Source organism: Magnolia sinica, chromosome 4 (assembly GCF_029962835.1).
Source record: "Magnolia sinica isolate HGM2019 chromosome 4, MsV1, whole genome shotgun sequence".
Classification (NCBI taxonomy): Eukaryota; Viridiplantae; Streptophyta; class Magnoliopsida; order Magnoliales; family Magnoliaceae; genus Magnolia; species Magnolia sinica.
Window position 1 is genome coordinate 2,268,397 of NC_080576.1, and position 27,861 is coordinate 2,296,257.

The 27,861-nt window shown below is 41.4% G+C and overlaps 2 protein-coding genes across 2 annotated transcripts; both read right to left on the bottom strand.

Annotated features, from left to right (window-relative positions):
- Window positions 1-668: 668 nt before the first annotated feature.
- On the bottom strand, window positions 669-22,032 carry LOC131242130 (uncharacterized). The gene is made up of 14 exons (XM_058240565.1): window positions 21,840-22,032; window positions 14,066-14,398; window positions 13,910-13,982; window positions 9,161-9,210; window positions 8,930-9,010; window positions 7,441-7,746; window positions 7,252-7,324; window positions 3,873-4,113; window positions 3,659-3,741; window positions 2,949-3,037; window positions 2,433-2,506; window positions 2,285-2,335; window positions 1,360-1,439; window positions 669-1,246 (listed from the first exon to the last, which is right to left on the bottom strand). The coding sequence occupies exons 2-14, from the start codon at window positions 14,396-14,398 to the stop codon at window positions 1,071-1,073; spliced, it is 1,710 nt and encodes a 569-aa protein (XP_058096548.1). The 5' UTR covers window positions 21,840-22,032; the 3' UTR covers window positions 669-1,070.
- Window positions 19,077-21,841, bottom strand: LOC131242129 (pentatricopeptide repeat-containing protein At1g34160-like). The gene has a single exon (XM_058240564.1). It carries the CDS (start codon window positions 21,717-21,719, stop codon window positions 19,998-20,000), a length of 1,722 nt encoding a protein of 573 aa, XP_058096547.1. The 5' UTR covers window positions 21,720-21,841; the 3' UTR covers window positions 19,077-19,997.
- Window positions 22,033-27,861: the final 5,829 nt, after the last annotated feature.

Consider the following 27,861-nt stretch of genomic DNA (forward strand, 5'->3'; position numbering starts at 1 on the left):
GCGCTGCTCACTGGAACAACAACCTCTGATTTTGAGGAAGGGGTTGCTCGCCAGAATAGGCTCACTGATTTTGTTAACAAAGGTGGCCTGCATCTTAACATGTTTTTCCTGAGATAACTGAGGTTTGACCCTAAGCTCACCTAAAGGTGGTTAAACGAGAAGATAAAGAGCTTTTAAGGCCCTCAGCTACTTGAAACTTGCTAATTTTAAAATTTTAACTTATGAAACAATGTTAAGCAATTAAAGACACGTCTACATAAGGCTCTGTTGGGATAGCAACCTGGAAATTTAAGATATGAAGCTTAATCCTAATTTCAGGATGCCCCCTACCCTTCCGCTCAGATTTACATTTTTAAAGCAGTTCTCTTCCTCTCAACCACAATTTTGTAAGTTTAAAAATAATATATTAATAAAATAAAATAAAACTGCAACTTTTTATCAAGCTGAAACACTGGGTACAGATCACATCCAAATAGGGCTTAAATTTTCCTAATTTTGATAGGATCCTCTATCCAAATGGAGCTAAAAATATGTCGAGAAGTTCAAGGGCTGGATCAGAGCCAGGTCCATTTTTGCATGGTCCAAAGCTAAGTAGGGTTCAGTGTTGGGTGAGTTCCAGTCAATTTGGAAAGGTTCCAGACCAAACCCATTTAACAATCAAGGCGGTGTTTCGGATAAAGACCTGATCCACTAGGCTGAATTCAGATCATGGACAATTTTATAATTGGGTTGCATCAAATGGGCCATTAAGTTGACCGTGCCCGTTTGAAGCCCTGGTCATTATATAGATACAAGGATCAGTTCTTTACAACTTCACTAAACATCCGTACAGATACAATTGGAAAAGATCACTAACATGAATAACAAAGAGCTGCTCTTATGTAGAGACAGACTCCCGGATGGCAGCCGCGTTAAGCAGGACAGAGAAAAAAACAGAAAGTCTTATTGCAGTAAAGAACCGCAATCTAAACCTTCTATGGCAACTCATCTTTCAACCAAATGCTCCACACCGGCAATGAATTAACAACCGTCTGCTGCACTGGGACCAGCTTTCCCTTTAGTCTAGACCATCAATTTGTCAAAGCCTTCCGATCCTTTCCAACCCCATCCAAGTAGTTTGTCAAAGCCTTATGGCCCTTTCGAACCCCATCCAAGTAGTTACTAATGTCAAAGTTGGTTACTGCTTTTAGGCCTTGTAGCTCAATGGCGGCGATGTCATATGCTTTGGCTGCTTCTTCCTCGGTACCTGGTTTCCCAAAGCAACAAAAATGGCAAATTTCAGTTTCATTGCTGGCTGTTTTTATTCAACTGCATTTAGTTCTTGGCAAGGTATAGGTGGAAATAGGGAATTCTACTCACTGAATGTTCCAAGGTAGAGGTCCTTCAAGCCAGCAACCCGGCCAATTCGAGCTTGCCAGCGGGTGTTGTCTTTCCGGTGTCTGTCAAATGAGTTTTGTTAGCCTCCAATGCTACAGAACCAACTTCTAAAAACTCTGGCTTGAGTCAGATATCAGCCTTTCAATTTTCCGGTTCCCGGTCGAGTCACTCAGGAGCAAGGTATTGCAAAATGGTAACGGTGGCCATAACAGCCACCACCATTACCTTTACGATACAGGTCGTAATGGCAGTTACGGCCCCCGTAACAGCCGTTATGGTCTTTTTTTTATTGAAAAAAAAACACTTGAAAAATCTAGATCTGCCCCATAATGTTGAAAAAAAAAATCAAAAAACAGTATCTACCCTATAACAGGCCATTACGGAGCTATTGCAGCCTTTACAGGGGGCGTAATGGGCTGTTAACAGCAGGTACAGGTCGTTTTTTTCATAATTTCTGTTACGACCTCATAACGTGTAACAGTTGCCACCGTAACCTTTACGTAATGGCCTTTACGGCACACCTTGCTCAGGAGGAACTCACTGATCCTTGAAAGACTACAGTAAGGGAGTGACCAGACTGAATTGAACAAACTGAGTTCCCAAGTCAGACCAAAGTTTTTTGACGTTTATACAAGAGAATGAGTTCAATGCACACAGTGAGCACCATGAGTTGGTGCCCACTCTATCTCCCGCCACAAGATAAAGGTTGGTGGAAATGTAACAGACATTACAAAATGAGAATTCTCAAGCACCCATTTTGAAATGTGTTGAGAATCTAGCCCACCATTATTGGATGGTGGGTATGTGTGCAGGACTCTCGATGCACATTGTGCACTTCATCTTTTTCCCTCTAGGCATACAGGAAAGAAGACCTCAATCATTGATAAAATGTAACATGAAAGAGAACCTTGTTACTCCTCTGTAAATAGAAGCCCCTCTTGAGAAACTATCACTCTTCCTGTGACAGTGGAGTCATGGAAACAAGCCCACAGTTCAGAAAAAGGAAGAAATTGGACGAGTAGATGATGATAATGATGATGATACTTCAAGAGTACCTTTTCAGAGATGCCACTAATTCCTCGGCAGTTACATTCTTCATCTCCTCGAGTTCGTTCTCGTAGTCAGAGATCTGCGGATGAAGCACTAGCACCATGAAGGTTGACGCGCCAGGTTATTGCCTAGCTAGCAAAAGACTTGGTCCCGATCAGGGAAATTCAAGAAAAGGAGGAATTCTACTTGCACATGTGCAGTCGCCTAAAACCTCAATGCCACACATGTCAAAATATGCATACATGCAGGAACCCTGCATGCATCGGGCTTGCCCCACTGTAATCCTGGCCCAAGAATCTGGTCTGTTCATCCATCAGGTGGGCCACACATGCAAGTGGACAATTAGGAAAGGATAACCAACAGTTCACACTCAACAATAGGCCCACCTGATGATCTCTCCGTGTGGTGTCTGGGTTTAATGACTGCATGTAGCATTCCTCGAGAAAAAAGGAAAAGTATAAACACCAGAATGGTAGAAAAAGCAGAAACACCAGACAGATACACTGGATCAAATGACATACAGGGAAGTTCAGTTTGGTACTTGGGCCCAAGAATTTGAGAGCTGCAAGGTCATATGCTCTTGCTGCTCTCTCTTCAATGTCATATCCACCTGCATGAGGGTTGCAAAGATTACAGTGAGTGCTACAAATCGTTGTGCAAATTCGAAACATAACCAAAGCCAAACCCCAATCAATACCACTGACCTAGATAAACTGAAGGACGGTCACAGCATCAAAATCCAGCACCAACCGCCGCGATGACACAGCCCAAAAAGAGACAAAGCTTTAGTCATCTGATAACAGAAACTAGCATAGCTTCTCATGGTATGGAACACAATGCAATTATTAAAAGGATGCTCAGAATTTGAATTCCTCAATGTCAGAGCTCAAACCAAGAATCACACAAAATGGAAAAAAGAACCCCATTGCATAAGAGAAGTGCAAAAGAGATAAAAAAGTTAGGATCATCATGAGGCAAGCATGCAACATCTGGTGGGCCACGTGTGTATGTGTGAAATGGATGGTTAAGAAAAAAGAAAAAGAGTCTACATTCAACATACACATCTGGCCCACCTGATCAGTGGACCAGCCTGATTTTTCAGCCAACGCATGTTCATATTTTATCCACCCAATGAATGGCCTGTGTCCCAGGCACAAGTGCACCACAACGATCCTCTTCAATCCATGTTCACGTGAATTTCCATAGGAGGGATCATTGCCTGAAGATATACCATGTCTTCCATTACGTTTTCGACCTTCTCCTCTGTGACTCTTATCCCATATGTGTGCTTCAAATCTCCCAGTCCATCTGTGCCTGCAACAAGCCATTATACCAACACAGTTATTTTATAACGCCTTCTTTCAAACTTGAGTAAAAAGAATTTTAAATAAAATAAAATCAAATCAAATCAAATCAAATCTCTTCTAAAGTAACATCATAGCTACCTGGTGACTCCATGATATATTGATGCTTTCTGACCAAATCTGTCAATTGACTTCTTTGGAGCAGAATCATCCCCATCTAGGTTCCTTTTGGCGGTGTCGGTCACAGATTTTTCACCGTTGTTTAATGGGGGAGGCACAGCAGAGATGGGAATTGGTGTCAGGGGAGCAATGTCACAGTTTTCTTCTGAAGAAGCTTGGCATGTACTTTTGTCATTCACTGTCTGAAGGTCTTTCTGTTTTCCTTGAAAAAGCAAGAAAAAAAAAAAAGTCTGAGATCATTGACACAAGAATTTGGAGCATACGTACAAAAGAAAATCCAAATCCATAGAAATTGGAAGAAACTCAGCCAGTTATCCCAAAAACAAGGGACACAATGCAGCAAGAAATAATCCGAAATTCCCAAATTTTTTGTCGAAGTACTGCTGGAATATGGAGTCATATGCCTTAAAAAGTCTTAAAACACAATAATATGTGTAAAATTGGAAATCTAAATAAAATAGAATGGTGTCCTTTCTAAGTAACACATTACAGCCATCTACATTAACTAAATAAGTACGAACAAGCATGGATAATCTGGAAATCGTCATATTTCTGCAGAAATTGTAACAAATGACCTTATGGCCTAAATTTGAAAAATGAATAACCAAGCATCCAGAAATAACCTAGATTTCAAAGATCACTTGATCAGCTTCAATTACTGAAGAAACCTAATACAAGCTCGAGAAATCATAATGATCAAAAGATATCTTCATAGATTACATAATTTAGTTGATTAGCTAGCCTAATTACTGAATTCTATAAGACAATAATAGAAAATTACCAGAGATATTTTTTGAGGTTTGCGTAGTTCATGACTTCAAGCAATCGGTTCCATTGTATTCTGGAAATTCATAGAACTAGCAAAAAAAATCAAAAAAAGGCCTAGATTTCTTCAAACATAACATGATTTAAGTGACTGTATATCTTACACACTAAAAAACATTAAGATTAGCATAGATCAAATACACACTAAATTACTGATATGTTTTAAGTCAGGCACTGGAGATCAACAAATTAGAAGAAATTCTTCAACAATCACATCATTCCAAGGAAACTATCTAATTTGAGTGTTGATAAGTCAGCAAAGCAACACAATAGAACATTAGGCTACAAAATGGCAAGACAACATTCTTCAGTGCAACATTTCCTATAACATCCACTGCAAAATAAAGGTAAGAAAAGGAGTGTGTGTGTGTGTGTGTGTGTGTGTGTGTGTGTGTCCTTGGAAACGATTTTAATTTTGTACACTTCTACCCGGCTACTAGGAACCTACACATAAAACCCATAAGAACCTGTGTGGTAGAAACACATGCCAAACTAATAATGGAGAGCATGGGATCCAACACAGTTAACAGGCTGGGACCAACTTTTCTATTTCAAATGTCTCACATCCATAGAATTCCAATTTCCATGGCCTATGATTTTCCAAAACAACTGCAACTATTCACTTCATATGGTTTTCAACTTCTCACTTCATATGGTTTTGTCTCAAGTCATTTCAAATGGCAGAGCATGGGAGGATTTTGTACAAGAACCTGTGTGGTAGAAACACATGCCAAACTAATAATGGAGAGCATGGAATCCAACACAGTTAACAGGCTGGGACCGACTTTTCTATTTCAAATGTCTCACATCCATAGAATTCCAATTTCAATGGCCTATGATTTTCCAAAACAACTGCAACTATTCACTTCATATGGTTTTGTCTCAAGTCATTTCAAATGGCAGAGCGTGGCATGTAACATGCTTTTGAGCATCAGGCTAGTTTCATAAAAAGTCTAAGATCACCAAATTTCTATAGCCAATTATCAGGATACAATGGAAACACCAAGTGTGCTAGAGTACCACAAACTATGTAATTTCTAAACTACTCCCCATTCCAATCTCCAAATCCTTCAAACCGTGCGGATTCAAATATGAAATAAAAGTCACTAGACAGCCATTGGAGTTTGCTTTTATAAGTAGAAAAAAGAAAGAACAAAAAGACACTAAATTCTTTTTCTTTCTTTCTTTCTTTCTTTTTTTTTTTGGAAAGGCAACAGAAACTTTCATTGAAAGAAAACAAGGCACTGAGGTAGCACCAACTACAAGCCCAAAACCAAAAAACACTATTCTTTTACCTATCCGTAACCAAGAGATGCAACTAGAAGGCCACACAAGCAGCTCAATCAAAGATCTGACTAATCCAACCGCTCATATCATCTTCATTGATGATATGAGAGAGAGAGAGAGAGAGAGAGAGAGAGAGAGAGTCCCATTAATACAAAGAAGATCCCCCCAACTGCCCTGAAAAGCCTCTAAATGGCACCCAACAAAAGCATTATTAGCCCTACCCCATTCTCCTACCAACCATTTAGCCTTGTATCTTGGTTAGAAGATGCGATATGGTCATATGGACCATATCCACAGTCCGATGATAAATTTGATAAGATCACTGATTAGTTTACACTGTGGGGCCCATGAGATCAACCAAATGGTCATCAACTTCATATGATTTATTTGATTTAATATTTTTGGGTTTAGATTGGTCTAACTTATTTAATAAGCTTCCCTTTTATATTTTAGTCACTTGTTGGCAGGCCACTTTTCAGGCATCAAATAACATCAAAATGACACAAATTAGCCCCACTTGATAGCTTATTGAGTCTGTTTTCAAACAATCCCAAGATCATGCAATTCAAAAGTTGTTCTAGTTATGGTCAATTTATAGAAGGTCTATGTGGTTGTGACAGAATTCAAGGCATTCTGGCAATTTCCTATTATATCAGAGTTTTTATTTAGTTGTCAAAAGTCTACATAAAGGTAACCTGCTTGTAACAACACATTATGATTATTTTGAATTCGAAAAAATCAGATTTGAAGTTTTTTCTTGCATTTGATTGTGTGTGTGTGTGGGGGGGGGGGGGGGGGCGCGGGTGGGGGTTGATTAGGATTGTTGGAGTTTTACCACAATCTTTATTTCTTTTCACTTTGATCCACTTGCACCTCTGGTTGCACTACCGAGATACTGAACCTACATGAGCCGAAATTAGGAAACCCTAAGGCATCTTCTAGAACCACCAAATTACCCATTACCTTAATCTCAGACATTTAACCGAGTCACATACCACAAATCCAAGATTTCGTTTTAATTGAAATTAGAAACTCAAAGGCAAACATCCAATGGGTTAAGAACTGCATATTTCAACATGAAGCCCATATGTGTGTGTGTGTGTGTGTGTGTGTGTGTGTAAACTGGCCATCTCAACTAGAAAAATTGACTATTCAGAAATACACACACGCACACCAGAAAAATCCATTGAAGTTTCAATATATCAATGAACAGGGAAAGAGAAGGTACCTTCAATTAAAATCTCTAGCTGATGGTAAAGAGGGAACCGTGTCTTTCGGTATAGCTTGGCCTCAGGGTGTTTCTATGAGTCAAGAGATATTTGATTCTAATCAGTAAAAAATCAGGCACAAAGACTAACAAAGAAATGCATGAACATAGTAACTAATCATCACAAGAAACCATATTTGATTAACTCACTAAGAGATATTGATCCCACACTTCGTTGTCAGCAGTAACAACACAGGCATGATCATCCCAACCAAATCCATTATGTTGACGTAGAGTTTGCACAGTGAGATAATGCTTTCTAAGTAGTTTATAACGACTCTTTAATTGTTGCAAATCATTTTGAACCCCAAAACGTAGATTAAATGCATCTCTAGTGGACTTCCACGCTTCTTTAGTCCACCCTGTGTCCGATCGTTTCCCGATGTTAGTTTGTTCTATCAATTTTTCAACTAAGAAGGCATCACGTGTCTCGTTCCAATCTACTTTGTCGCGGTCCTGGGAGATGGAACAAAGTGTAAACATCTTATATTAAATGAGAATGTCAGATTTCTCGCAATAATACAAATAGAACCATCAATGTGAATTGATTGCACTCTACTGGATGTAAGAAGCATGAAAATCCATTGTGTGGCAGTTCTTTGTTAAGATCAAATGCATATGCGTGATAACAATAATCATTGTATGGCAAAATTTAAAGATAAAGGAAACTATTTCTTACAGCATGAAGATAATTGAAACTGCAATAACTTGCTGGTTCATGCTTCATATAGGTGGTGCTTGAACCAGCCTTTTCAACCATCCAAAGTGATTTGCAGGATTGACATGGATGAGTCTGTTTGGGCTATTTGTTGAGGGTAACTTTTCAATACAAAACACAATTTGCAATAGTGTAGCTATTGCAGTAATGTTTGCAGTCAAACTTCTTTTTTCTTTTGTTTATCACCCAATGTTCGGTTGGTGCATTTGTTTTTGTCAACTTCTCTCTCCCTCATCAATCACTTTATTTAAAGTTTCATTAGGGGTGCCACAGATCATGCCCGCAAAACCCACATAAACCCAGCCACCGCCTCCTTCAAAACACCAAATCAGATGCAAGCAAATTTAAATACATGATAAGACAAAACAATGACAGCGGGCACTTGTTTGAACAGATCCAGACCAGATGGAACCCCAAAAACCTTTCGAACCAGCAGATTTTGGGGTAGTTCCCCTCCCTCCCATGGTTGGACATGTGTCCTCACCAATCAATGGCCGGTAAATTCTGGCAATACTGAATTGTAGACTAAATGAATATATCAGATTGGAAACTGTTAAAGACCGCCGATGTAATGTATGCTGCAAACTGAGTAATGGATAAGAATAGGATATTCCGAAACAAGTGTTTTCGATTTGTGATGGGTAAACTGCTAAGCTACTCTAGAATCTTAGTTTATTTGGGATCCTTAAACTGATTGGAATTTACCAAGATGTCAGAACTGGTACTACAAAATTTGTTTCCCATCTTTATGGATCAGCACGAAAATTTGCTGAGTTGATCAATTTCGAATACTGAGCATTGTGCATTTTGTACCTTTCAAAAAAAATATCGCGCTGTTCTTTTTGTCTTTTTTTTTTTTTTTTTTGAAAGATATTGCTGTGTAACACTTTACAATATAATGTTTATCAATGAGAACCTAACCTGCCGTCGATTATGAAGACCACTGTCTCCAGATATCACATTCCCTGATGAATCTGTAGCATTTGAATTCTGTAGCAAATCCTGAATTTCAAAATCAGAAACATTCTGAATGCAAAACAGCATAGTTCATAGATTGAAGAAAGAAAAAAAAAAAAACAGTTTCCATTGTTTGAATTCATGAAAAGAGATAAAATCAGTTGCTTTCACACAGAAGAAGTAATAAAACCACACCTGAACTTCGTCAAAGCTTTCCTTTGAGATAATAGCTTTTGGCTCAACACCTACAGGTAGGAACATTGAAATTGTATATACATCAATGTAATAATTATCTTCCTTCGGTTAGCAAGATCTGATAGAAACCAATTGCCAAAAAGATGCATCAAGAACACTGACACTGGTAGAAACCCATAAACCTAAATGACTAGATAACTAATTTTTGAGAAAGAGCGAGCTTCATTACACAAAATGACCACATTGCCATACATGTTCTCCAAACAATATATCACAAGCACATATTTATTTAACTTTGTCAGAATAGCATGTTAAAAGCCAACAATGAAAGGTGTTGTGGGAGTGGTCCATGCAATAGGTGTTAAACTTAATGAATAAAAAGGGATAGGCTTTCCTTTTCTCCAAGTGAAAGTTGTGAGTTTAGGATTTGTCTGTTATGAGATTAAATAAGTTTTAAAGTCTATTACCTAAGAGTCTCCAAAAACAAAGCTAACAAGAGTAGATAGATTTCCCCATATTTAGATTTTACTTTTTGTTTCTAGGTCACGAGACTCACAACTAGGTGCATGTCCATGGATTACCATGAACTTGAAGTACAATCATATGGAGAAAGTCCCTGAAAGAGTACCAAGGAAATTTGGATCATTAAGAGTATAGGAAGCAGCCTATGGCCATTTGCAGTCAATATGTTCTAGTGGGACAGTGTACTAGACTTGTTAATACTTCAAAATGGGTGTGATCAATGACCCAGGCACTTCAAGAAAACGGGAGTGCAAATCGGATACTCAGATAGCTGGACAAGAGTAAAGGATTTCCCTTTCCCAATCAATTTTGAACTCTAATTATCAATTATTTTGGACTTGTAGTGAAGCGCACAAATTGAGCAAGCAACTCAACTCGTGATATTGTTAAGGCCTAAGGGAGTGTTTTAACATGATTAGACTCATCACTAGTGACAATTCCTCACCGTAGCCATTTCCCGAAGTTTTGGATTTTAAGGATCTGCCACAACCAATCCTTTGTTGTACTCGACACCGATACCTGAAGTTGGGAACATAGGGTGTGATACCCATATCACACATTAATATCAAGCGTATATCCTGCAAGCTATATCCACAGACCCTTGTGTACAAATGCATCATAAATCACAAAGGAAAGCCATATAACTAAGCTGATGGTATGATCAATGAGCTATTCCATATTTTCCATAGAGAAAAGGGAGAGGGGGGGGTTCTTGAATCAATGAGAATTTGATAATCGAATCACAAGAATGGACAGGAATTCACCCTACGAATTTGAGTGGAGAGGAATGAGCAACTTTATTGAAAATTGAACTTCTCCTTAAAAAGAGTTGAACAAAAACTGATAAATGTAGAAAATGTGAAATGCCTACCTCCTACGCCACCTCCCCTTTTATAGACTCCAAAAACAATCCCTACGAATCTTTATTGAAAATTCCCAACTATTAGAATGATTTCAAATAATCTATAATATATATAAGATAATAAAAAATCCCACCGAACAAAGATTTGGCCTAAAAAAACAAAAACAAATTTACTGAATACCCTCAAAATCTTCAATTATATCTTCCACGTCAACTAATTGTCTTCTACACATGGCAAATCTGATCTCTGACAACAAGGCTCAAAATTTTGCAATAAATAGTCCAAAATCAGCGCATGATAGGCCCTATGGTGGGTTTTGTGCCTACATCATTACTTCCGTGTTGGAAATAACTCGACTCCGGCAAGTTGGATGTTTTAGACTAGTAAAAGTCCAGATCCAATCTTTTTGATTCGCCATCTGTAATCTATGTGCATTCAAAATAAGGATTGTTCTTCCATTTCACCAAATATTGCTTGTATTGGCCCCGTCAACATCAATAGTCTTCATGCCCAACACATGTTCAACTTCTCCTTTTTTTTCGAGTAGTGTTTATGCATATTGATAATGACTTCATCTTGCGCATTAGACACCTTGTCGCCGTACACGAACAAATTCACCACATTAAAAGTCAGCAAGATACCTAAGTCATTTGGCAACTCGATATCATAGGTATTGTTACCTAACTTCCTCTTGACTTGGCATGGACCAATCTTCTTAGACTTGAGATTGTTGTAAGGTCCCCTTGGAAACATTTCTTTGCGGAGATAAACCATAACCAAGTCACCTTCTTTAAATATCTTCTTGCGATGATTTTCATTTGTAGCTTCTCAATACTTGGTTCTGGTCTATTTAACATCCTTCTTCCACTTCTTTTTCTTCTTTTCAACTTCTTTATGCTAGACCATTCAATTGGTGGGAGTTTGGCTTGTTTGGTTGGTCTCATTTGGTAATGCGCGAGATTCGGCATGTTTTAATCTAGCAATAAGTCAATATGATGCCAAATGTTCTTCATAAGAGGAAGTTCATATGGGAGTTCTTTGGGTACCAAGTCTTGATATTCACAAAGGAGCTTTTGCATAAGAGGTGGATCATCCAACTAATTTACTTCTTCTTTAGCAACAAAGACATAGATGATGTCAGTCTCCTTTCTTTCTTTTTCATATTTTTTTACACCAAGAAATTTTTTACCCTTTCTTTATTAGATTTGAGCATCAGGAGTTGTTTCATATGGTGCAATGTGATATTAACATCAACCTTGACAAAAGAATAAGTGTTAACCCGAGACATATACACCATATCTCAATACCATTGGCACAATTTCCCCAAAAAATGTGGCAGGCCTCCACATATCGTCCTTGTACTTAGATCCAATTGAGAAGGAAATTGAGCACTTGGAGTTAACGAGGACTTCACCATTGTTTTTAAACCAATGAATCAAGTATAGATGCAAATGCTTATACTCTTTGAGTTTTAATTTATTCACCATCTTTTGTGAGACAATGTTCTCACTGCTTTGCTCATCTATCAAAATCACGCACATCTTCCCACCAAAAGTGCAAGTGGGGGTGGAAGATATTGTGTAGCAACCATTGCCCCTCATCAATTACCCGAGGCACCAATCGCAGTTCGTTGGATAACCACCAACTCACCCCTATCACCATACACATTTACTACATCTTCCTACCAGGCACCTCATCCTCATATGTATGTTCTTCGTATTCTACGTCATTCTTGGCTTTCATACAAACGGAAGTGTCTTCAATATATTCTCATTCCTCAACTAAATTCTTTAATTGTGGATTGATATTCAGGACTGAAAAAAAAAAAACAATGTCCCGATTGCTCACACTTAACACATGTGAAAGGAGTGTTATTTTGCCCTGTTCTAGGTGCACTAGCCCTCCGCCCATAACTACCTACCCCCAAGTTGGGGTTTTGGCTTCATTGTTGGACATTGATCCATCATCCCTCCGCATATCGAAGGCCATGTGGTTGCCTTACTTGGGAAGTTAACATGTTGCTCCATCGTTGATGACAGTCCTCGTGGGGCTCAAATCATCTCTAAAGTCCAAAATTAATTATCTCCTCAGGTTTTTATGCAAGTGCGTATGCATCGGACACCTTTAAAAAGCCTACTTATTTCCAATATCCGGGTGCAAATTAACAATATCGCATTAGTAACTATAGAAACACTGCATTCACATGCTACAGTTTAGTTCCATAAGGAAAGCAGTATCATTTCAGCATCTTCATTGGACCTATTGTTATGAGCTAAATACAAGGATTCAAATTAAAACACAAATAAAAACATACACAGATCTGTGAATACAATTTGTTTTTGTTGATTAGACACAAAGACATATTCTCTTCTCCACAATATCTGACTCGTATTTAGTCATCTTCTTTTCTTCTTTTTCTTTTTAAATTGATGTTCTCCTTTTCTTTTTCTCCACAAAATCTGACTCGTTATTTAGTCATCTTCTTTTTCTTTTTAAATTGATGTTCCTAGTCATCTTTTGGAAGCAAAGATATCTTTCCTTCTTATTTCTTGGGATTATTTCAATTCCCTAGACATGTGAGTCATGCAGTTGTGATGTTTGTGTCACTTCCGCAATGCAAAGAACTCCAGCTGCAGCACCATTCCACATCTAAAATCCTTTTAAATCCATGTATCAGAAAATTGATTTCTTCTTGTATAAGTGAAGATCTGATGTTATTCTTATTGACATAAATAGTAGAAAACAAATAAAAGTAGTGGGAAAAATTGAAAAATCATATAGTAGACTAAGGAAATAAATTTTCAAACACAATTCACAATGAATCATTAAATACAAAGAAGCAGAAAATTCAGAATATCAATCAAACTAGCAGGCCAGGACAGATGCAACCTATTACTATGAAATCTCAAAATTTTGAGTAAGAAATGATAACAGAACATAACCTTTCTGTAAATCTTCTAATTCACTGAATTCAATGAACTCACAATTTCAGATATTTGCCGCACAAATTGAAATTATATATCAGAAGAAAAGAAAAGAGCAATATTAGAGGATCTTGCCATTTCCATTCATTACATATAAATAACTACAGGAAAAATATACTACAAAGTCTTCAAATTTTGAGAAATTCACACACCTAGATAGAAAAGATGTTAGGGTTCTCATCTCCATCATAATCTCAGAATTATCAGAACAGTAATGAACAGAAAGAAACATCCTTCATATTCACACATTTGAACCAAATATGTAAATGATGCATGCTTTAACATAGAATCCATAACTTTGGAAAAAGAAACAAATCAACTAGAAAAAATAAATAAATAAAGCTTTTAACATTTCAAGAAAATGGAAAGAAAACAAGTACCTTCTATTAATATGGCTAGCCGATCGTAAAGAGGGAAGTTCGCCTTTCTGAAAAACTTGGCTTCAGGATGCACCTATGTTCAAAAGATAATAGATTCTCATTAGCGAAATCATGCACAAACTAACTTTCAAAATAAATCATAGTTGACGAACATACTGAGAGATATTGATTCCACACTTCTGTGTTAGCAGTAACAGCATGGAAATTATCATCCCAACCGAACCCATTTTGTTGAAGTAGTGTTTGTAGAATGTGATATAGCCTTTTGAGAAGGTGGTAGCGACTTTTAATTTGTGACATATCAAACTCTAACCCAAACCTAAGATTGAATGCATCTCTAACAGACTTCCATGCTTCCTTCTTCCACACCGAGGCATTGCGTTTCCCAATATTAGCTTGCTCTATCAATCCTTCAACTAAGAAAGCATCACGTGCTTCATTCCAGTCTGCCTTATTGCGGTCTTGGGAAGTAGGATGAGGTGCAGACATCTAATATTCAACGAAATTTAAAAAAAAAAAAAAAGGTTACATTTTTCACAATAACATTCATCATATATAGCATTTTCCAGTAAACATTGGTGGAAGCATGAAAATTCACTACATGGATACTTCCTGGATCAAGTTAGAATCAATGGAACCATGGAAGAATAAGACAGCAATTCATAGATGGCACAAGATGACAAAATTCAAAGAAAAAGGAGGTTAAAGAAATGTTTGTTTTCTTTTTTACCAAAACAAAAAAGGGGAGAGGGGGAAAGAAACAGTTGATTCATGCAAGGTTTAAAGAATAGGCCACACCTTCCCTCAGTCAAATCACTCCTTCAAGATAACTTTCAGCTAAACACCTACAGGTAGAGAAACTCAAATCAAATACAATCAACTTCAGAAGTATCTTCCTTAGATATGGTATCGCTCAGGCTAAATTTTACATAAGAATTCCCAGGCATTTCATTGGTGGATTGTGTCCAAAGCAGTTGGGTTTAATCTATAGTCATTACATAGAAAGTTCAACACTCTAATGCTCTTGATTTGAAGTTGATGGTACTTCACTTGGGAAGCTAATTCCAGCCAAGAGAAGTGCAAAATCAGAAGTGTGGAATCCAAGAAAATGCATGCATGGAGCATATACTCTGGGCCACTAACTACCAGTTGGGGAGAGCTGAAAAGCTACTGTGGAATTTTTTGTTTCATTTACCTTTTTCAACAATAACTAGAAATGGAAATGGAATGGGAGTTCAGAAAGCTTTTTCCATTTCCTTGTAACCATTACTATGTTTGCAAGATTTTCAGAAATACCTCTCAGTTGATAAGATAGCTTTTATGACCTTTAACAAAAAATTGATTTATTAGGTTTTCTGGTGTTTAAACAATGGGTTTTCCTGGAAATGGAAAAGGAACATAATGAATTTTTATAGAGGGGGCATTTCCACAAACTCGCAGATGAACAAACAACATGGTTTCTGTGGAGATGTATTTCCGCGTAAGCATTTCAACTCTCCCAAACTTTCTATTTGTTACGAACCATGTTAGCTTTTTTATTTGATGATGAAAGTGTGGCAGTACAATGAAAGAAACAATGACAGCAGACATGATATTCTTGCTGTGTGATGAAGCAAATCAGATAGGAGAAGATAGTTTGAGTAGTATCTGCTTTTACTTTCTCATCATTTCTTCGATCTCATGAGTAGGCGCACATCTTCACAGCGCACATGCTAACTCAGCACACGTGTGATCCAGACTATTCATCCTGTGGAGTCACTTTGAGCACACCCTGGCGAGAACACAGGCGGTCCATTCATCAGATGGGATGCACTTTATATTGAATATGGACTGTCCGTCATACTTCTTTAACCGTCCATATTTTCTCATGTTTTCGCAATTTATCTGCTGAATGAACCGACCTAATTTTTTGCCAAGGCTCTTCTCACTGTGGGCTGCACCTAAGGAATGGCCTAGATCCCTCATATCACATGTACACCACATTGCCATGCGTACCAAGAAGAAAGCCACAAATCCCACATGACTCCTGTCGGCAAGGCTCACTTGAAGAGAAACCTCCTACAAGAGTAACAACAATCCAATAGAGGTATCACAAGCATAGGAATCTGCTTATACCAACTTCCACATTAGTTGTCAAAATCTCCCTCAAGCAGTGGTGCCCCAATCTCCCACCACCTGAGAACAGGCAGGAATCCCAATGCAAATGGAAGTCAGGACTGTTTGATAACTGTTTGAAACCAGATATCATAACACTGCAGTGCACCCTCAATTTCCCTCCACCTGAGAACAGGCCACAAATGGAATTGGGACTGTTTGAAGCCAGATATGTAAAAACAGCGGGTTGCCCTCAATTTCCCGCCATCCTGAGGACATGCAGGAACCCCAACGCAAATGGAAGCTGGCACTGTTTCAAAACAGATGCGTTAACACTCCAACACACCCTCAATTTCCCACCACCGAACAGGAATCCAAATGCAAATGGAGATTGAGACTGTTAGAAACCACATACGTTGACACTGCAGCATACCCTCAATTTCCCTCAAACTGAGGATGGCTGGAATGTCAATGCAAGTGGAAATTGACACTGTTTGTAACAAGATATGTTAACACCACCGCCGCTAATGCTGGTAGATTGGGGGCAGATTGGGTGTTCCCTATAGATACGCAACGAAGCCAGCACACCCAATTTCCCATGGCCTGCAGCCCACGGACAGACGGTAAGAATCCCAATGCAGATTCATAGCGGGATATTTCACCGTAGAATTTTGAGAAGGGTGATTGCATGCACTTATAGTCTTTACCCAAACATCCCGCCCGCTCCAGCAAGCAGCTGGCGGGAGTCCCGACACGGATCCAAAACGGGATCTCTCCGGATCCCATCTCAGAACTGCGCCGGGATTCCCACCAGCCGGCCTTCAGTGGCTGATTCTAGGCCACACTGATTTCTCAGTGGACTCCCGAGCTGACGAACGAGCTAGAGTCCGATCTTAGTGAGAATGCGAGTAACATTTCAGGAATCATTCCCAGAACAGAAACACAGAACGAGAGGATTTGAAGAAAACCCCAACAACCAAGATAGCGGAAATGGAGCCTAGGATTGAACCCTAATTGACGGTTTGTCAATTAGGGTTCAATCCCAAGCTAGGGTTGAGAACCAACCCGCCCGACTTTCAGCCCTACTCCCATATACCTAATGATGGGACCCACGGAACTTGGTGACGTCAACACACTAGCCAGGTCGGTGATGTGTGGTACACCAGCCAATCTGCTTCCTTATACTATAGTCTGATTTGCGTGGTTTTACAGCCAATGGCCATTATCGAATCGATCTTACGGAGATGCACGGGGATTATGCACGTGAAGCAGCTTCAAGCCCAAATGATCACCTCCGGGATTTTCCGAAACTGCCCCTCTCAAACCAAGCTCGTCGAGCTCTGCGCAGTCTCTCTCGCTGGAAATCTCGACTATGCCTGTGACCTTTTTCGTCAGATCGAAGAACCCGTCACCAACGACTGGAACGCGGTCATTCGCGGCCTCGCCCAAAGCGACCCATCGGGTGGTACCTCTCAATGATTTGCCAGCCCCACAGACTCGACGCCCTCACGTGCTCCTTCACCCTCAAGTCCTGCGCACGTGTGCTGGTCCTCGTTGAAGGGAAGCAAATCCACACCCAGCTCGTCGGTTTCGGCTTCGAAGGCAACGTCCAGCTCCAGACGATCATCCTTGACCTGTACGCCAAGTGCGTGGATCTCGACTGTGCGGAGCAGGTGTTCGATGAAATGCCGCTGAGAGACGTCGCGACGTGGAACGCCTTGGTAACTGGCTTGGCTCAAGGGAGCCGGCCCAGGGACGTATTGACTCTCTTTAGCCATATGCGGCTTAAAAGGGTTTGGCCTAACGAAATCACAGTCATCGGTGCGTTGTCGGCCTGCTCACAGCTGGGCGCATTGAAGGAGGGTGAAGTCGTCCATTCCTACACGTGCGAGGAGGGCTTCGACATGAATCTGCGCATTTGCAATACGCTCATTGACATGTACGCAAAGTGTGGCTCCATCGACGGGGCGTTGGATATATTCAGTAGCATGGGCACTTGGAGCCGAGTGACTTGGAACACCATAATCATGGCGCTTACCATGCATGGTTGCGGGCCCCATGCAGTCGAGCTGTTTACCCAAATACGTCCGACTGGGGTCGAGCCCCGATGCAGTAACTTACCTCGCCATGCTCAGTGCATGCAACCATGTGGGCCTAGTCGACAACGAGCTCCGCCTATTCAACGACATAGCAGGGTCTGATGTGGCCCCAAACATCAAACACTACGGGTGCATCGTCGATCTCCTAAGCCAAGCCGGGTGGCTCGACGAGGCATACAGTACCATAATATCAATGCATTTGCCACCCGACGTCGTCCTCTGGCAAAGTCTACTGGGGGCGTGCAAGATGTATAAGAACGTCGAGCTAGCGGAGTGTGCCTCGCAGCGACTGTTTGCAATGGGGTCGAACAGCGGCGGGGACTACGTGCTCATGTCGAACGTTTATGCCGCACACGAGCAGTGGGACAACATAGGGCGTGTAAGGGAGGCCATGAAGAGCAACGATGTGAGAAAAGTTCTGCGCTTCAGCTTCAGCGAAATGAACAGTGTGATTCATAAGTCTGTGAATGGCAATCATGAACACCCCGATTGAAAGGAGATTTATGGCACGTTTGATAAGATCGGATTCCGAATAAAGGCATTTGGGTACTTGTCCGGGACGGATTCGTATTACATGACATTGGAGATGAGGAGAAGGAATATGCACTTTTCTACCACAATAAGAAATTGGCTGTGGCCTACGATTTGGTTAGGACGGAAAGTGGGGCCCTGATTCAGGTGATCAAAAACCTTAGGATGTTGATGATAACCATGTTTGGAAGTTGTTCGATCCAGCAAGTTCACCTAGGATGTTGGTGGTGACCATGCAATATGCACCGGCCGGGCATGTACTGAGGTTTACTTTTGCAGCTAAATGGCAGGTGGAAATAGCGTAAGATCAACCTGTCCATCACGTACAATGCCTAGTAATAACCATCCAAAACTCAGGTAGGCCATACCATGGGAAATAATTGGTATGGAACACCCACGATTAGTTTTGTGTGAGACCCACCGTGATGTACATATGCCATCTATTCCATTCAAATGATCTTTCATTACATGCAAGCATTACCAAAAAATTTTACAGCATTTCTATCATCTGATGTCTTGTTAGGATGCAAGCATTACCAAAAGATTATAGTATTCTAACACTCAGGTGGACCATACAACATGAATTTGGAGGTTTCTGGTATAGATATTTTGGGGTGGCCCCACTAAAGTGTTGAATCATCTTGATTTTTGGGATCAAGGCCGCAAAAGGGATCTTGTACATCACAAGTGGCATGGATTTTATGCTTTTTAAGTCATTTCTCCCACATTAGTGAAAGTAATTGAAGTAGGTAGCTAGCTATGCCACTTGGCCCAATCATATCCCACCACATTCCATCAACAACATACACCGTGACCCCACCCTAAATTCACATGGCTACCCCATGTGGGGACTCTATGGGCCCGCCATGTTGTATTTTATCCAAGCTTTCCATCCATTTTGCCAGCTTATTTTTGGCACCAAAAAATTGAAGCATATCCAAAGTTCCAGTGGACCACACCACAAGAAAAAATGGGGATCATGATGTCCACCGTTGAAACCTTTCCCAGTGCCTGCAGCTATGTTTATTTGTCATCCAACCTATTCATAAGGTCACACACCTGGATGAATGGAAAACACAAATAACACATTTGGGGGTGGCCCCTTAAGTTTTCAACCACAGGCATTCTATCCCCACTACTTAAAATGAGCAGACAAAAGGGGTGGACGATGTAGATAGAGCACATACATCACGGTGGCCCCGCACAGTTCTAGACTTGACATCACGTAGCTACATGGTGTACGGTTCACCCAGCAATCCACTATCCCCGATGCAGAGGTTTTCTGAAGCCAGATTGACTTTCTCCAGGCAATGCCAGTGTCCAAAAGCCCAGAATCATGAGTAATTCCATCTAGTCCAAATCCGTCACCAGTAATCCCCACATGAACAAGATCCATCCGTAAACCTGTGGAACCGGCTCCGATCTCTAACAACAATTTCTCGATCGTAGATCTTCGAAACCAACTTAATCACATCATGGCAATCACCGCAAATCCTAAGGTTCTTGATCACCTGAATCGGGGCCCCACTTTCCGTCCTAACCAAACCGTAGGCCACAGCCAATTTCTCACTGTGGTAGAAAAGAGCATTTTCCTTCTCCTCCTCTCCAATGTCATGTAACACGAAATCCGTCCTAGGTAAGTACCCAAATGCCTTTATCCGGAATCCGATCTCATCCAACATGCCATAAATCTCCTTCCAATCGGAGTGTCCATGATCGCCATTCACAAACTTATGAATCACACCGTTCATTTCGATGAAGCTGAAGCCCGGGACTTTTCTCACATCGTTGCTCTTCATGGCCTCCCTTACACGCCCCACGTCGTCCCACCGCTCGTGTGCGGCATAGACGTTCGACATGAGCACGTAATCCCCGTCGCTGTTTGACCCCATTGCAGACAATTGCTGCGAGGCACACTCCGCTAGCTCGACGTTCTTATACGTCTTGCACGCCCCCAGGAGACTTTGCCAGAGGACGATGTCGGGCGGCAAATGCATTGATATTATGATACTGTATGCCTCGTCAAGCCGCCCGGCCCGGCCTAGGAGATCAACAATGCATCCGTAGTGTTTGATGTTTGGGGCCACACCAGACCCTGTCATGTCGTTGAATAGGCGAAGCCCGTCATCGACTAGACCTGCATGGTTGCATGCACAGAGCACGGCGAGGTAAGTTACCGCATCGGGCTCGACCCCAGTCGGACGTATCTGGGTAAACAACTCGACTGCATGGGGCCCGCGACCGTGCATGGCGAGCGCCATGATTATGGTGTTCCAAGTCACTCGGCTCCTAGTGCCCATGCTACAGAACACATCCAACGCCCCGTCGATGGAGCCGCACTTTGCATACATGTCGATGAGCGCATTGCACACGCGTAGATTCGTGTCCAAGCCCTCCTCGCACATGTAGGAACGGACGGCTTCACCCTCCTTCAATGTGCCCAACTGTGAGCAGGCCGACAGCGCACCGATGACCGTGATCTCATTAGGCCGAGCCCCTTTAAGCCGCATGCGGCTGAAGAGAGCCAATGCGTCCCTGGGCCGGCTCCCTTGAGCCAAGCCAGTTACCAAGGCGTTCCACGTCGTGACGTCTCTCAGCGGCATTTCATCGAACACCTGCTCCACGCAGTCGAGATCCCCGCACTTGGCATACAGATCAAGGACGGTCGTCTGGAGCCGGACATCGGCTTCGAAGCCGAAACGGACGAGCTGGGCGTGGATCTGCTTCCCTTCGATGAGGGCCAGCACACGTGCGTAGGACTTGAGGGCGAAGGAGCACGTGAGGGCGTCAGGTCTGTGGGGCCAGCGAATCATTGCGAGGTACCACCCGATGGCTTGCTTTGGTTGCTCGCTTTGGGCGAGGTCCCGGATGATCGCGTTCCAGTCGTTGGTGACAGGTTCTTCGATCTGACGAAAAAGGTCACAGGCATAGTCGAGATTTCCAGCGGGAGAGACTGCGCAGAGCTCGACGAGCTTGGTTCGAGAGGGGCAGTTTTGGAAAATCCCGGAGGTGATCATTTGGGCTTGGAGCTGCTTCACGTGCGTAATCGCCGTGCATCTCCGTAAGATCGATTCGATAATGGTCATCAGGTATATGGGAGTAGGACTGAAAGTCGGGCGGGTTGGTGCTCAACCCTAGCCTGGGATTGAACCCTAATTGACGGTTCGTTTGTAATGGAAAGAAGACTAGATGGACAGATATCTCACCTCCGAGAATGGACCCCACAATGATATCGAGTCCAGCAGACGTCGATGATCCAACGGTTCAGCTTCGTCTTCGTCTTCACCTTCTTCCTCCTCCTTCCGTCGGCAACAGAGTGAGAGAGGAGGGAAAGCAGAAAAAATAAGAAGGAACCGGGAGTAAGAAAAGAGAGGACTTATTTGATACTCTGAGAGACGGTGATAGATCATACACATGCACTTAAAGTTCATCGACGTCGCACTAGAAAACCCAAACTACACTGTCCAAGTGGTGGGGCTAAATGTAGATAGATCATAAACATCTATATGAGAATATTTTAACCCATATATCCTCCGATCAATGGATTTTCTATTTTTGAATTTGAACCGTTAAACTTTTTTGATCAGGGATTTGATAACCACTAAACCGGAAAGTCAAGATATCATTTGAATTTGATTACTGATTTATAAACCAAATGAGGTGGGGGCCACTCTTCATACGGCTCAATTTAAGTTCCATGTGTTCCACATGTACAGTTTGTGAGTGCCTGAGCATGAACCATCATAGCCTGCCAGAATATCAAACCTTCCCTTGCAGGAGAAAAGGAGCGAAGGCCGGTCCGTATCGGGAATCGCAAAAAATTTGCCGGCACGATTCGACCGGTACACATGCCAACATGGCAAGCCTGTGTGCGGCGGGCCGGTCGGTATTTGCCGTGGCCGAAAAATCAGGCCCGTCCATTCATCAGGTGGGCCAGGCGCGTGTTGACAAGGACCATCCGTGGAATTTTCATTTCTTTTAACGGGAAAAAATTTGTATTGCGCGTACCACGAATCGGTGCGCCTGCATCTTCCACCATCAGATAGTGGTGAGCAGGAATCTGGACACGCACTTCCAAATGCGCTTTTGAAAATTTTGCATTTTGAAATGATCGCTGGATTCCCACCAACCGTGAAGTGGGCCCTTCCCAGCTGTTCATTTTTATTATGCACATCCGGACAATCCAATGATCGGATGACCACATGGGGCCCACCCATTTACGTCCTTGATCTCTCATGGGTGTATTGGCATTGGGCGCGAGTATGTTTGGATATGAGCGTGTGTAAACCAAGCACGGCTAACGAATCAAAGCATCGACTGCTTAGGGCGCGGATTAGATACTGACAAGGGCAGTATCCAAATAGCTACTGAAGTGACGTCACCAAGCTTTGTGGAACCCACCATGATGTATGTGTTGTATCCATATCGTCCATCCATTTGGAGAGATCGTTCTAATGCATGAGAAAGACCCCACCATAGAAAACAGTGAGGACAGTGACATCCACCGTTCAAAACTTCTTAGGGGCCACAGGAGTTTCTGATGAAGCTTATATTTTTTTTTCACTTCATCTATCTCTATGTTAACTTATGAGTACATTAGATCTAAAAAATACATCATGGTGGGCCCTATAAATGTTTCAACGGTGGGTGTGACTGATCCCACGGTTTTCTGTGGTGGGTCCACTTGAACTTTAGATCTATCTCATTCTTTTTATCATGCCATAAAACAATCTCTACAAATGGATGAACGGTATGGATGCAATACACGCATCATGGTGGGGTCCACAGAACTTGGTGCCGTCACTTCAGTAGCGATTTCGCTACTGACCTTGTACGTATCTAATCCGCGCCCGACTGCTTCTGGTGTATATCCCAAATGGGCTGCACTCGAATGTTCGCATTTTACATGCATCCACGATGATCTAGACCGTCAAAAAGCTTGGCCCCATCATCGATCCATGAAAGTCCAAAAACTACAGTGATCGAGACGATCTTTATGGACCATTTTCGTTTTAACCTCCGATTTAACGGCCACCCCACATTTTTCCCGAGTTACTGCGATGAGATTTGCTGGCCCCACATGCACCTTTGTCCCAGCACGCTTGATAACTGGGCATATGTGGGAAATCTGATCAGTGCATAAGGTGGCCTTCACCGTGAATATTATCATACTAGAAAAAGGGAAGCTGGTCGGCTTATCACGTGGGCCACCCCTACGTGAATAGAATGGATGGTATAAAAAATCACTGACAGTCTTCATTCAAAATATTCGTGCCGGGTGATGGATGGACCATCCTGATTTTTTGCATATGTTCATCATCGTGCTGGGCCCACCTTATGCACCTTTTAGATGCCCCACACGCTTGCCGGGTTGGCTCGTGCTGATTGAAAAGGCGCATGTCGAGAAGGTGAGTGCGTTTCTGCCGAACCTGCGCTCCAACTTTGGGGAGTCGTCGAAAACGGTCATTGTCGACGACCCACTCTTCAGTCTTCAAGCTATAGACTTCAATGGACCGGATTCATCTACAACACTTTGTTTGCGTAGACCCTAGCTATGTGGGGCACACCATGTTGCTTGTGTAAAATCTACTCCGTCCATCAGGTGATGACCATTATTTTCACCGTGGATACAAAATATAAGCTGGATTAAAACTCGAAAGAGTGGCAACAATGGGAACAATGCAAAAATGCTACTAAAATATCTAAGTTCACATGATATAGCTCGCACGCATTAGTTTTATATCAGGATGAGTTTTTGTATATAATGGTCATCCGGATACGATGCACCTGATTAACGGTTTTGATTAAATATACGCACCATGATGTCACCACACACCAACTTGTGGTTGTTATCCCATTCCCAATGTTCCATGTTGTGTGGCCCATATGAGTTGTGATTCTATAAAATTTTTCGTATCAGTAACTAATATAGAGGATGAAACCTGATGGACGGAGTGGATTTTACATGTACAGTAGGGTGGACCCCACGGGCATGGTTGTTTGTTATGTAGACGATTCAGTCCGACTTCAATGCGCAACAAGTGCACCGAGGGTACGTGGCCACGTATTTAGCATCATTGAAACCGATCGGCGGGTATCTAGCAATCATTTCATTATGGAAATTTTCGAACGTCCGCTTTGGAAATGAAAAGCAGGTTAAAATTCCCGCCCACAGCCATTGGATGGGAGATGCGCGGGCAGCGAAAGAACCGAAAGCACTAATTACCGAGACGACACGTTTTCAGGAAAAAATGATTGCAGTTCTCTTTTCATCGCTGATTAGGTCCTCCGAAAATGACTTGCGTGCTCATGTGTGGCGCATGAGTTATCAGTTTGCCGTTGTGGTTTTCACTCATAAGCCGTCGTTTCTATTACTCAAATTTAGGATATGATGTTGGCTCTTATAGTAATTGTTATTTATCTAACCAATGCAAGCTTCAAGGCTGATGAAATGTTTAAAGTTAGGTCGTTAAATTCTTGAGATAGTAACAAAAAGCTGGTTTGGATAAGTGTTTTTAGGCTTAGGGCCTGTTTGGCCAGGCAGATTGAGAATTATTAGGAGGAATGGGATAGTAAAATCTCGAGATATGCCAAACGAGTGGAACAAACCCGATGAACTTGTCCCGGGATATAGTAAACCCATGGATCTTAAACCAATCCACTGACATCACCATAATTACCTTAAAATTGACCTCATCCCTCCTAATCTCGTTCATTCGTACCTGGGGCGTGTTTGGTTGGACGGATTGGAAGGAATTAGAAGGTAAAATCCCGAGATATGCTAGGCGTGCCAAACAGACTCGGTGAAGTTGTCTTGGGAATAGCAATCTCATGGATCTTAAACAAATCTACTGACACCACCATTATTACCTTAAAATCCATCCCATCCTTCCTAATCCCATGGGATCCGTCCAGCCAAACAGGCCCTTAGGGCATGTTTGGGTGGTGGGATTAGAAGGGATTAGGTGGGATAGGATTCAAAAAAACATAATTATTACCCATGGCAGAGATTGTCCCCTGTTGCCATGAGATAAGATTAATTCCATGTTTTGTTGGTAATATGGTGGTACATTGAATGGATATACCCACCATTATTTGAAATTATTGAGAATAACACACGTGTTATATCTAAATTGTTCATTTGTTTTGTAACCTCATTTTATGGCATGGGCCTAAAAATGAGGTAGATCCAAAACTTATGTGGCCTCAAAGAAGTTTTCAACGATAAGTATTCAATCCTCATTGCTTTCTATGGTGGGGTCCACTTGAGCTTTAGATCAACTTGATTTTTTGGCCCATACTCTAAAATAATCTCAAAAAATGGGTGGACAGTGTGGATATAGCCCACACATCATGGTGGGACCTACACAACTTGTTAACATTAAGTGAAATTAGCATGAGACCCAATGCAATTCCATCTAATCTAATTCCAAGCTTTTCCATTCTTCCCAAACATGGAGTGGAATTGGCGGACCAGATGCAATTCCATCCCACCTAATCCCTTCTAATCCCACTGCCCAAACATGCTCTTAATGTATCCTAATGTACATATATATGAATAATGATTATTATTACCACCATAGTCACAGGTAAAGCAGTCACCACTCCCTCCCAACTGCCATGTTGAATATGTATATATGTAGAGTATTCATGGTGGTTTAGATGTAAGGGGATGTAAATTTTCCAATACGTGATTAATCAAAAAATGAGGAAGATCTAAAGATTAGGTGGACCACACCACAAAAAGCTATGAGACAATGGCACCTATCATTGAAATATTCCTAAGGCCATCCCAGCGGGATGTTTAAATGCCACCGAACGTGTTCATAAGATCATGCAAGCTTGGATGAACTGCAAAAAGTTTTTAATAGCAGGCATTTGATCCCCATTGCTTTTTATAGTGTGGTCTATTCCATTTCAAATCTATCTTGTTTTTATCTCATTCCATAAAATGATATTGTAGGATTGATGGACGCTGTGGATATAACTCATACATCATTGTGGTACCCATGAATCTATGCCGCGTCAACCCACCTCTGCCCATTCAAGTCTCTAGTAACTCCTATGGAATACCATGATTTTACCCAGTGGAGGTGTAATGATGTGTACTTTCCACCATGTTATTGTGATATTCAAGGATCCCAAAAAGCCCTAAGCTACCTGGGTATGTAGTCTTAGCTTGTTATATTCACTATTTGCCAAGTACCTGAAAAGGATAGAACATGGCATGACACAAATTACTCGGGTGAAAACCTTTCGCATGAACTTCCTATGATGATAAGCTAGGTGGGGCCACCACAATGTTTGTCAAAAATCTGTCCCATCCATTCATTTTTACCATGCGATGTAACAGCATGGCCAGAAAATGAGGTAGGTCCAAAACTCAAGTGGCTGGCACAATAGTAAAAAGTGAGTAGGGAAATGCAAGCCCACTGTGATGTTCATATGCCATCCATAACAGTCACAAGGTCATTCCTATTGGGATGAGTTGAAAACATAATAACATTAGCCTAACTCATAACTTTTGTAGCCTCGAGAATGTTTTGAGGGTAAAGGCTTAATCTTTATTGTTTCCTCTTATGCAGCTCACTTGGTTATGGATCTACCTTGTTTTTGGGTCATGCCCGGACACGATCTAGCAAAATGAATAGATATGGTGGATTTCTCACAAGCATTACAATGGCCCCACCTAGCTTCCAAGTTCTTGTGAAAGGATTTCCAAGCAGTTTAAGTCACGTTGTGTGTCCAGGGTGCTAGCTTGATGGCATATGTATAGTTATGGTGCGAATGTACATTAACACATGGTGCGAATCCTTATGGCTAGAAGCCGATAGTGCCACATATCACATATAAAGGCCACTTGAATATGGATAGTCGGACATATGGCACATAAGTCACACATGATGCATGTGCACAGAACACTGTTTGTTTTAAACTTTCATTGTTTGTTTTCACCTTTTTAGTTGGACATGCAAATTTTAAAGGCTTTAATCTTATTTTTCCCACTTATAATTAGGGTTAGAAAGTAGTTTTAAAAATTATGCATTTATATTAAAACTTTTTACTAATCCTTTGTATTACAAAACAAGAGCATGCCATGAGAGCAACTTCGCATGTTGCGGATGTAGTCATGTGGTGAGGTGAGGTGTATATTTCATCGGACACTTTTGTTTTCTTTTGCCTATGTTTTGTCCTACTTATACACATGAAGACAAAGCTACCATGTAC

Coding starts and splice junctions, on each gene's coding strand:
- LOC131242130 (XM_058240565.1), bottom strand. CDS start 14,398: ATGTCTGCACCTCATCCTACTTCCCAAGACCGCAATAAGGCAGACTGG. Junction 7,325..7,440: donor TGTGGGATCAATATCTCTTA/GTGAGTTAATCA, acceptor CTTGACTCATAG/AAACACCCTGAGGCCAAGCT. Junction 3,742..3,872: donor ATATATCATGGAGTCACCAG/GTAGCTATGATG, acceptor GGCTTGTTGCAG/GCACAGATGGACTGGGAGAT.
- LOC131242129 (XM_058240564.1), bottom strand. CDS start 21,719: ATGACCATTATCGAATCGATCTTACGGAGATGCACGGCGATTACGCAC.